General features: G+C 32.0%; 1 protein-coding gene across 3 annotated transcripts in view; it reads left to right on the top strand.

The window, feature by feature from the left end:
• LOC107448981 (uridine phosphorylase 1) overlaps positions 1-12,480 on the top strand; it is a 40,732-nt gene that overhangs the window by 26,405 nt on the left and 1,847 nt on the right. For 2 of the 3 annotated variants that reach the window (XM_087166096.1, XM_087166095.1), the window contains exons 2-8: positions 594-781; positions 5,673-5,793; positions 9,061-9,222; positions 9,304-9,418; positions 10,628-10,698; positions 10,838-10,979; positions 12,174-12,320. In XM_087166096.1, the coding sequence (XP_087022222.1) occupies positions 762-781; positions 5,673-5,793; positions 9,061-9,222; positions 9,304-9,418; positions 10,628-10,698; positions 10,838-10,979; positions 12,174-12,320 (778 nt within the window). In that variant the 5' untranslated portion in view covers positions 594-761. The remainder of the gene's footprint in view (positions 1-593; positions 782-5,672; positions 5,794-9,060; positions 9,223-9,303; positions 9,419-10,627; positions 10,699-10,837; positions 10,980-12,173; positions 12,321-12,480) is intronic. The other variant, XM_087166097.1, reaches the window with a different exon arrangement.

The following is a 12,480-nucleotide window of genomic DNA, read 5'->3' as shown; positions in this document are numbered from 1 at the left end:
GATTACAGAAAAATATTTAATTCGGTTTTAAGAATCTTAATTTTATTCTGAAAGATCAAAAATTCAAATATCGTTCAAAAATTCAAATATCGTCGAAATCATGCCTGTTTGGTAACACTGTTTCAGTGCAAAGATAGCCCAGAAATTTGTGTAAATAAGTTACTTTTATAAGCATACATTTTTTTTTGTATATTCAATTTATAATATAGGTTTTCAACTGTATGACATCTAGATAGAAATTATGTGATTAATTGATAGCCTAATGGTGATATTAATAAGAAAATAATTATCTTGAATTAATCTAATAAATATAGATATATATTTTTTAAAAAAAATAAAAACGTCATCAAAATTCTCTTGAAAAAAGACTACTTTAAGCACTTTTTATCAGTTTCTTCTCGCTTGCAACTTTCACTATCCCACTAATGATAAAAAAAGCAACAAAAAGTATGTCATAAACACGCTTATTGTATGCTCTCGCCAAACAAGAACGCTACGTATGCTAATTGTTTCTCACTTCTCCAAGAAATCAGGCAAAAAAGAAAATAATAATTATAAACATCCGGATTCAGTCAAGGTGTTTTTTTTTACAGCAGAATACATCTGGCAGTCGGAAATGTCTGCTGTTCTACGTTGAGCTTTCTCGTTCTCCACCTCGTGGTGCTTCGATAACAAAAATTATTGATTTTCCCATTTTCTTGTTGGATACTCCGTCCTTCTCTGACCTTCTGCTAACCCTCATTCTTCATTAGGGTTTTACAATGAATGGTAAACATAGCAGGTTAGTTTTTAATTATTTGTTGTAATTATATATCATTAATTTTTTAGGATTGAAATACTATGGTTTAGATTTCATTCAAGAGAACAGAAACGCAATTCTAAACATCGGCTATTGGCGATGTTTTGAAATACTTGAAGTTATGTTTGTAAGAAGAAATATTTTAAGCGTTTTAAGAACAAATATTTTCATAATTGTATTTCTTTTTGTAGTGAAATAATTTTAAATATTTTCTATAAGTTTGAAAACATGTAAAGTCTTTGGAAAGTGTTTTTATTGGCGAAATTTGTGTTGCCATTATTTGAAATGAGAATTTGTTGTTGCCAATATCCTTTCTGTAAAGTTTTTAAGAAACGTCATTATAAAGAATTTAAACTATTAAATATTGAAAGAACTATATGTATTTTAAAACGTTATTAGTTGTTAAAGCATTGATTTAGTGTTACTAAACTATTTTGTCCGAATGTTAAACAATTATTAGGTATAAGAATCCGACACATTTTTGAACTAATTAGTTCAACTCAGTAAATTGATTTAAAAACAATTTCTTTATATCTTTATTTTCCTTGCAACTATATTCCGAGATATTCTTTTAATACGAAGACTAGCAATAATTAGCATAATTACATTTCTTACACAAGTGTAAATATCATTTTATGTTAGAACATTATAAATTGTACAGAAATAGAGAAATGTCATACCTAAAATAACAGTAATGCTTAAATGCTGTTTGTTGGCGCAAAATTGAAAGTCTAATTTACTGATGAATAAAAAATAGCTTTAGAAGTTAAAAATATCAATATTTCTCTTCTTTTCTTTCTAATATACATATTGTATTATTTGTACTATTAGTAATACTTTATTTTCGTCGCACTAGAACTGCACGATGCTCTATAGTTTGACTGGAGTCGAGCCCCTTACGGTCGAACAGTTTAATAACGGTTCATACCTCGCGCCCTCGGTCCCTGCGCAGGCTGATCTAAGTAGTCACACACTCATTCACTGACAACTATCAGAGATATTGACTTCGACTGGGAACCATATCTTATCAGTCTACTGCGGAATGTGTTTTTTTTTAGAAGATGCACCTTGTTTTTTTCTTTAGTACTTTTTTTTTTAGGTTGAATTTGCTTTTTGAACATGGTACTTACATCATCCATTTTGACAAAAGACACAGTAATAGTAATACTAGCCGAAACTTTCAAACAATTTAATTACTTTATTTTAATTTTCTTAATCATCAAATCATAAATAAGAGAGCCGTAGTGGTTGAGGGAATAGAACTTTCGTCTTTCAATGAGTTGAACAGGGTTCGAATCAGAGCGATGGCTGTTCGATACGAATTCCGCGCCCCCCTCGTACCAACCACAGTGCTGGCGTAAAATATTCTCAGTGGTAGACGGATTATGGTGTAGAGTCCCCTTGCCGTTGGGCTAACTATGAGAGTTCTTCGTGTTTTTCCTCACCAAGTAACTCAAATGCAGGTTAGTTCCATCAAAAAGCCCTTCTTGCAGGCAAATTTCTCCCAATATTTGATCTAGGAGTTCTCTTGTCTTCTGGATTGGGTTCAAAATTACAAGGCTACGGGGAACATTAGTAGTCGTAAACCCAATTCGGCTGTTCAACGACGGTTATAGAAAAAAATAACTTGAAAAGATGTTAAGAAACCTGCAACTTTATTATTCATGGATTAATTATTTGCATAGTTGTTGTAGTTCATTTACGTCGCACTAGAGCTGCACAATGGGCTATTGGCGACGGTCTGGGAAACATCCCTGAGGATGATCCGAAGACATGCCATCACAATTTTGATCCTCTGCAGAGGGGATGGCACCCCCGCTTCGGTAGACCAACGACCTGGGCGCGAAGTCGAGCACTTTACGGTAGCACAGTTTAACGAGGACCAATACCGCACACCCTCGGTCCCTACGCAGGTTGATCCAAGTGACCGCACACTGACCGCAGCCAGTGATGCTTGACTTCGGTGATCTGCTGGGAACCGTGTCTTAATGATCAGTCCACTGCGGGACTACTTTTGCATAAATTTGCATAAATTACTCTATTTTGGAAATTTTTCAGAACTATTTTCATTCAATTTAATTAATATTTTACTTATTCTATTCAATTTTTAAAAAAAGGGAAACTGAAATTTGATTTTTAAGTTAATATGAAATAAATTAATACATTATAATATTTTTCGGGATCATAGTTTTCACCCGATTTAGTAAAAATTTTATTTATTCTATTTCAGTTATGAAAAATGGTTCTGTTTGATAGAATTTTAGCTTTCTTAAAGTATTTTGTTACCGAATTTCGATGAAATTTTTCGGAAAGAGAATTATTACTTGAGACAAATAAAAGTTCTAACTTCAATGCATTTTCTGATGTTTTGATTATTTTCACTCATTATATTGAGATTTACATCATAACCAAGAAGTTTGTGTTGAACCTATATTGTTTGTGATATTTTAGACTAAATTATTTTAAAAATTAGCTTTTAGTCTATTTTCAAGACTCGGCAATTACAAGTATAAGAGTAAAAGTAATGCACAAATGTGTTCCCAAAAATTACTCTATATTACTAGGGAAAAAAAATCAGTTCACAGAAAAACATTTTGATTTACTTAAAATTTCTAAACGATTTTTATTTTATGTATTTCTAAAACTACTTTTTAAACCTTTATGTATTTCAGCAACCCAAATGTCTTAAAATAAATAGATAAAAAATTAATAGATCGTGTGCTTAAGCCATTTATTCATTTTCTTTTGAAATGCATCATACTGTTTTAATTGGCAAAAAGTTTAAAGACAGAAAAAACTTTTTGAAATGCATAGTGTTTAAGTTTCAATATTTGATTATTCTCTTAAAAATACATAAAAAAATATTTTTCTCAATCGTAGCTTATTATCCAATAAGATCTACCCGATCAGCATATCAAAAGTCGTCTGCGTCATTTTGTGTTAGTAAACAAACATGTTAAGTTTGATGTTTTCACTTTAATTTTTTTAATTTAGATTTATGAGCTTTTAAGCGCATTTCTGAAAAAGAGATTTTAAAAAAATAATAAATAAATAAATAACTATTTTCGCAACTGTCCATTGTGGATCGGGGGGGATCATTGAGGTTTTGGCACAAAAGTATAATTTCGTGAGCAACGGCATGATTGGAACATTATGGACAGGATTGCGCACTGACCAGCTTTACTCCCCAGACAAGCTGATGCCTATCGATCTCTAGATTAGTTGAAAGTAAAATCAACACCGAGGATGAAAATTGTACAGCCAGCAGACAATAGAAGAAAAAAAAAAGCTTTCACCTTTAATGACTTTTGATCTAATAACTGGAGTTTTACATATTAAGTGCCAACTTTAATAGTTCAAAGAGTTTGTCTGAAATATGCCAATTAAAAGAGCTAATTATTTACTAAGTTACGAAATCAGACGCATGAACGCACTTTCTTTAAATGAATATACATTTTTTCGGTGGATTTCGATTCTTTGTGGGCATTCACAATCTGAAAACTATGGTTCAAATAATTTAGTCAAGAGAGCAATCGAATGCTTGCTGTTAGTTTCCTTTTTTGAGTATTCCGTTAAATATCAGAAACTTTATAGGCGAATCGAAAAATTTTGTACAGATTCACTTAGGCAAAGGAATAATTCCATGCCAGAAATTATTTTTATATTTATTAATTATTTTTTTATCATTTAATTCACTATTCGTCTAAAAGAATTTTGAATTGTAAGGTATACGAATGCTCAAATAATTTTCAAATAATTCTAAACTAATTAATTTTAAAGAACAAAATATGCAACTTGGAAAAGCGGTAGGAAATTTCTTAGATATAAAACTTTTAAAAAGTCGTATTTTTAAATCTTTATTTTTAAAATTCAACCTATTTCGTGTCTGATTTTTTTAACTTAATTCATAGTCAGAACTAATTAATTAGCTAATTTATGACCACCTTTTATCTATAAAGATTTGTTTTTAGTACGTGAAAATCTGACCGTTATGGGACAAAATTAATCAACGTGATATATTTTTTTCCTTGATTTTATTTATTTAACTTATTGTACAAAGAAAGCTCGGAAAAACACTAGAAGGAATGCTTGCATATTTTTACTAACATAATTTAAGATGTAATGCGCATAATTAGGAATTTTTAAATTCGTATTATATCCATAGAATATTATGATAACAAACTTTAACACTGTCCTCATATAATTGGTATTTTGTATACTATTTCGTATTCAATAATTAATTGATCTTGGAAAAAAATGTTTTTAAAGCAGTAACAAATTTTGAGTATGAATGCAGGAACACTGCTAAAGATTTAAAAGTATTGAAGATAAACAACTGGAAAAAAGTTGCCATGGACAGGAGGCGTTGGAGGCTACGTGTGGTTGAGACAGCCAAGGCCTGTAAGTGGCTGTCGAGCTGAAGATGAAGATGTTGAAGGCAAATGAATAGAAAAAAAATATGTTTCTCAAAACGGCATTTATTTGAAGAAAAAAAAGTTAAACATCCTCATAAGAAATTAATAAAACTGTTTAGGTTTATGAATTAATAATACTCTTTTCAAATTTACTCCATCATATTTCTCTTATTTAAATTGTCAATAAATTAAAATAAATAAACTTGTTCAACAAATTTTAGTTCAGCAATTATTTTTAAAAAATAAATAAATAATGCTAGTCACCATATCATGTTTTTAACTGCCCTGCAGTCGCTGCAGGCCTTCACCTCTTAAACTACCCCACAGAAGAGGATTTGTATTCTTTTAATGCCATAGAAATAACAAAAACTATTCAAGCACACCATGAAATATGATTCAATAGAGGATACGACACCAACCAACCAATAATGCTAGTTTTGTTTTGTTTTGTTTTTCAGAAAAACTGGTTGCGTGGATTTACAGAATCCTCACATAGCAGAACTAGGAGTAGATCATCTTTATCACATTTCACTAGACACTCAGACTCATAATTTGCCAGAAATGTTTTCAGACGTAAAGGTTTGTGTGTGTGTGAATACATAGATTATAACGCAGACAGTTATTACTGTAAAAATTAAGCTTAATCTAACATATCGTCACCTTGAAACTAAACCGTAGTAACTAAAAAAAAATCGAAAAATGAGATATTTGGGTCATTTTGTGTAAAAAAATTACCCTTTTAGAAAAACAACGTGTTATCTTCATAGTTCCATAAAATTAATTTAGAGACCAGATAAATCGTTATCGCAATGGTGCGATTCTCCATCTTGGTTTTAGGAAGGGCAGTGATTTCCGAAATTTTTTTTTAATGTAAACTATTTTGCAGTAGTCGCCATAGCTTCGAATCAAGCTGCGGCGGAAGGTCTCGAAAAGTTAGAAATCGCTCTCCTGAAAAACTTGCTTTTTTCACGGTTTAGTTTCAAAGCGACGATATATTAACACTTTAACGCTGAATTTTTATTACGCCTATTTTTCATTCTTTTTACATTATTTTGTATTAATTTAGATAAAAAAATGTCGTGAAAAATATATTTGGCATTTTAATAATTGATGGTTATGAAATATAGCATAAAGCTCCGGTGTCTTCTGCGTTAAAGGTAAAATCTTCCAGACACGACTAACTTCCAAACAATAATTTTTCAAATTTGCAGTGATTTAGTTCCAATCGAAACAGTTATTCGTCATAGAAATTTCTTTTATTTACAAAATCAATTTATAAATCTTTGAATTAGTATGAAAAAAATCCAAACTACATTTTTTGGATTTTATATTTTAGGGCAAATATAAATTCAAAAGTCTAGCAATTTGTTTTTGTAACTATTAGCTAGTAATTAGAGCGTCATATATATATATATATATATATATATATATATATATATATATATATATATATATATATATATATATATATATATATATATATATATATATATATATATATATATATATATATATATATATATATATATATATATATGTGTGTGTATGTGTGTGTGTATGTGTGTGTGTATGTGTGTGTGTATATGCATGTATGTATATGTATATGTATGTATATATATATGTATGTATATATATATGTATGTATATATATATATATGTATATATATATATATATATATATATATATATATATATATATATATATATATATATATATATATATATATACATATATATATATTGTAACAACAGGGCTCCAACCCTGTTATCAGTGTTGTATTTAGCTTGAAATAATTGCAGTCATAAGCCATCAGACGTTCTAAACAGGTTTATTAAATGTAGGCTGGTATTGCTAACAGTTGACGTCCACGCTCCCTACGGGAGGGGAATGGACAAGACTCCGGACAATTCTGGCACAGCTTATTTGGATCACATCATGATGAAAAAGACACGCAAAACTATGCGTTCTTACGTTTTATACCAACATAGATTTGAGGTAAAAAGGCACATTCGTACATTCCTTGTATCCTTACGCATTAAGGAAAATCATTTCTGCTTTCTTATATGGAATTGAAAAAGGGAACGATTCTAAAAATAACTCTTCCCTTGAAATATAAATCTATTTATATTTCAATGGTATGTTTTCAGCCTTGAATTCCCAAAATAGAATCTCTCTACGCTTATTCTTTAACAAAGACATTTTATGAAAACGAAAGAGTTTTAATTCTTTTATTAATACAAAAGTATTTACCTTTTGTATTACATATATATATACCGAAGAGCCATTACATTATGACCACCCTCCATCTATAACAATGGGCTCGCCCAGGTCTTCATGGTTTCTCGCCCGGGAACAATGTTTTCATGGGGCACTTTAGGACCCATAATCCTCATAGAACAGTCCCTGACGTCTGTAAGCTACTTGAACATAGTTGCAGACCAGGTTCACCCATTCATAGCAACAGTTTTTCCTGCGGGGGATGGTGTTTATCAACAGGATAATGCACCATGTCATAAGGGCCGAATCTTCATGGATTGGTTCGAGGAACATTCCAGTGACTTTCAAGGCAGGTCTTGGCCCCCAAACTCACCTGTCCTTAATCCAATAGAGCATTTGTGGTCCTACTTGGAAAACTAAATTCCTGCTGCCACGCTACCCCCTCGGAATGTGAGGGAATTGCAGGACCAGTTGGTGAGCGCTTGGTGCCAGATACCTCAGACTACCTATCAGCACCTTGTGGAATCAATGCCACGGCGGGTGCTAGCAGTTTTGAAGGCTAAAGGTGGTCCTACATGTTATTAGCAGGGTGGTCATAATGTAATGGCTCTTCGGTATATATATATATATATATATATATATATATATATATATATATATATATATATATATATATATATATATATATATATATATATATATATATATATATATATATATATAAAATATATAGTACATGTAGGATGTTTGTTCGACTATACGCAGTGCCAATTTCACGCCATGTTATTTGGGGTCAACAATTATATGAGGAAGGATTTGAATGAATCAGATCTGAATCTACTCTGAGAATAGTACGCTATCCCAATCCTTTTCGCTCAAACTGTGATGCAGAAGACACCATTGCAAACAGGCGCTACGGTGGCGTCTGGACACAATAGTATGCACAAAACAGGTCGGTGGTTGTATAGTCCTCCTGCTTGTTAGAGTCTGGCCACAGTTTTTCAGGAGATTCACTTGCTAGTAGCAGCATGAAACTGGTTTGCTACCAGACTGCCTGTGCTGCGCCGGTTCTTTTTTGTCGATAACCCTATGTACCCGTCTTGTGCAAACGTCTTACATGGAACACGACTTCCTCCGTGATGTCTGCTACACATTTCAGCTGTTTGAAATGATTTCCAAATCCTTGAAACAACGCTGTGGCTGACATTGAACTGTTTGGTAACTTCTGTTATTTTTCGGCCTTCTTAAATCATGCCAATAATGCAGTCACGCGTAAAATCATCCAAATGACGTCGGAAAGACATATCGAAAATATCAAGTTCGTCAATTGATTGTTTCGCTTTAAAATTTAATTTTGAACAACGCTCAATTCGCGTCAAATCTATTATATCTCTTTTCAGCGCTGTCATGTGACAAACCAGTTCAACACCCCCCCCCCCCAAAAAAAAAAATTTGCATACATAAAACACGTCTTACTGTATCTCGCACTTATGCTAATTTTCACATTTTCCAGTCGTCAACTTAGTTGTTACTATCGTTGCTTTTATCATCACCCTTAGCAATTGTCCAGCAATGTAGATTGTTTTCTTATTATTGACGAACTTTTACACCATGGTTTTCTATTTCAGTTTGTATGTACAGGAGGTACTCCTAGAAGGATGGAAAAGTTTGCACATTTTGTACAGAGAGAATTAGGCATAAAATTACCCACGGGAGCAGCCTTGTATGATATAAGTGCCCGTTCTTACAGATATTCCATGTATAAAGTCGGACCTGTGATATCAGTTAGTGTGAGTGCCATCTTTGCTTACTTTACCGAATCTTCACATTTCATCTAAAGAAATACTTGATGAAGTTATTTATTATTGCAGCATGGTATGGGAATTCCATCTTTATCTATACTTTTACATGAGCTCATCAAGTTGATACATCATGCTCATTGCGAAGATGTCACCTTCTTGCGTCTCGGAACTTGCGGGGGCATAGGTAAGAAGCCTCAATCCAGAAATCTCGGAGGACTCGGTATCACCAGTCTAATATACGTGAATAATAAATAATATAATAAGAAAAAATGGAAAAAATATTAGGTACCCTATTTACAGTGGTTAAATTTTGCTAGTGACTCAAATAATTTGAGTCTATTAATTAAGAGATGAAACTGGCAACTCAATTATTTCAATTTTTAAATTTATTTCCATGAAACAAAGATATCCGTATTTTCCAAAGTACATTAATAGCATAAGTATACAAATTATATTTATATGTGTTTTGATCTGAAATTATGCGTTTGCAATGTCTTTGTCACATTGTTGTAGATGTTATCCACTTATCTTTAACGCTCACAACAGCGTATTTCAAAAAGTTTTTTTTTCTTTTTTGGTCACTACAAACTGTTGCACGAAAGCAACAACAGCGGGGTATAGGTTAACTAAATCTCGCTTTTGGTTTATACTGTTCATATAGGATTCTTCTCATCGAAATTTTATAAGGTGAGATTCTTTTACATTGATCAGTTTTGTTGCTACGTAAAATAAGTAATCTGTGGGACAACGTTGCTCCCGCAGTAAGGACAGATAGTACAGAGAATGAAAGAACATCTATGTCTTGTCCAGGATACGAACCCAGAACCTTTCTGATGCAAGGCAGTTCCCTGACCCCTACACAGTCCGGTCTGACGAAATAGTATTTCAAAATAGAAGGATTGAATTAGTAACGGCTGAATCTGGAATGGATCGAAATAGAACCGATAAGGCAACGGGACTGAAAAGTCATGGGGCAGTCTTAAAAATAAAAAGGTGCGTTAAGGCCCAATCTCCCCTTAAGCTTTAAATTAATTACTTTCGGATCATTTTTTGCAGAACTTTTTTTTTTAATTATAGAATGCCAAAACTTTTCAGTTTTAGTATTCAAGCTGCAGTTCGGACGAAAAAGAAAATCAATACACTTGTAGTTGCATTATTCTTGTAAAGAGTTTTTTTTTTAAACTGTCAACATTATTTCTTACATAATTTTTCTCTTTACATCTTTATAAATCTCATTATTACGAAGTTTTATTTTATTAATTAATTGCAATCGTTCATTTCAGAGTAAATATCACTCAATAGTTTTTCTGAACATTTTATGTTGTGTAATAACAAAAAATGCTAAACACTTTCATCGCTAACATTTTTCTAAAAAAAAAAATATATTTTTAAGGTTTACCTGGTGGTACCTTAGTAATTACATCTGAAGCCGTTGATGGATTGCTTAATCCTTATTTAAAACTGGTAATGCTTTATTTTTAATCATTTCCTTTTTTATTTTTAAATATAACTCTTTAATAGAAAAGTGAACGATTCCCATATTTAACGGGGGTTTTTTTTGCTGATGTTGTTTTAAAAATGTTTTCAACTTCAATCTTTTCAGCATATTCTTGGAAGAGTTGTAAATAGACCTGCAGTTATAGATAAGGATTTGGTTCAAGAATTAAAAGAAATCGCAGACTCGGAGCTCAACGAATGTAGCACGGTTGTGGGCAAAACGATGTGTACTGATGACTTTTACGAAGGTAGCTTTACATTTTATCTTGTTTCGAAATATGCGTTGAATAAATGTTTTAGGCCATTCCTATGAATAGTGTTGCTTTGAGGAAAACTCATCCAGACTGAAAGTCTGGGACTATCTGCTGCTATGGTAATAAGCGAGAGCATATTTCTAACAGGGGGTGAAATGGAGGAAAGAAGTTGTCGATTGGTTTACTCACGACGCTAAGATTAAGACAAAACTATTCACCCCACACCTCTATCCAAATTGACCTTTCCTCGTAACCATAGTACCCACCACGACGCGAGACGGGTGTCTGGACGAGTTCTCCTGAAAGCCGCACTATATTTTAGGCGTTTTCATATCCTTTAATTTGTATTAATAGCGACTGATCTTTATGAAACTGACAATTTTAAAATTATGCGATTTCGGGAAAATATTACGGAATTTAGTAACAAAATTACGTGTGCGGACACGCAATGATTGTTTGGATACTCTATTAACTCCCCGATATATGCACAATTCCCACGGGAAAGTATCTAAAAAGGCAAATTTTGATATTGAGACAATCAGGGCCTGATTATCCCAGGGTTTAAGGAGGTAGCTGCCTATATCCCCACATTATAAAGGCCTTCAAATGTCAATGCATGAAATAATTTTTTTTTTATTCTAATTTAATTTTTAGATTAAAAGTTACCAGTATTTTAACCGTTATTTTATAAAAATTTGTGGCTTATTGATTCATGGAAATTATCTAAGTCATATTAAATGAATAATCCCAAGAAAATGATGTGGTTAAGATATTACACCTGATTAAAAACTTCATTTACTTCAAAAATATATAAATAGCAAATAACAGTCGACATGTTTCAAGGGCTTCAGAAACGTGGGCCTATTTTGCTTGAAACATGTAGACTGTTATTTGCTTTCCTAAGTCATCTTTAGTAAAATAAAATGGCATTTGAGAGAAAAACATATAAATAAGGTATACTCTATACACACACTTTCGTCAATTGGAAATTTTTTCACAGGTTTATTTGTGCAAATCGCAATATTCAAAATTTCCGCTTCTATGCCTCATTAATTGAAATGAAAATCTAAACAAGTGGTCATGCTCTGCTGTTGATTTTAAGTATTAACAAAATTATTTCATCTGCATCACGTGGTTTAATAATTTAAACCATAATTACTGAATATCATGTTTTTCTTATTTACGTAGGTCAAGGGAGATTAGATGGTGCCTTTTGTGATTATACTATGGAAGATAAAATGGACTTCTTGAACGAAATTCATTCAAAAGGAATCACGAATATTGAGATGGAATCACTTGCTTTTGCGGCAATTTGCCAGCATGCTGGAGTTAAAGGTGAATGATATGTTTCATTATTCTATTTTAAGTTCCTTTCCAATGATAAGTATGTGTTATCAATTTTACTTATACGCGCATATCTTATCAAGATAACTTATTTCATTTACTAACCCTATAGTGACAGATTCACATTATCTTTTGACTCAAAATAGTGCAA

This window comes from Parasteatoda tepidariorum, chromosome 6 (genome assembly GCF_982258835.1).
Source record: "Parasteatoda tepidariorum strain Cologne lab strain chromosome 6, Ptep-v5.0, whole genome shotgun sequence".
Taxonomy (NCBI): Eukaryota; Metazoa; Arthropoda; class Arachnida; order Araneae; family Theridiidae; genus Parasteatoda; species Parasteatoda tepidariorum.
The sequence above is the reverse complement of the archived record's forward strand: the minus strand, read 5'-3'. Positions and strand labels throughout refer to the sequence as shown.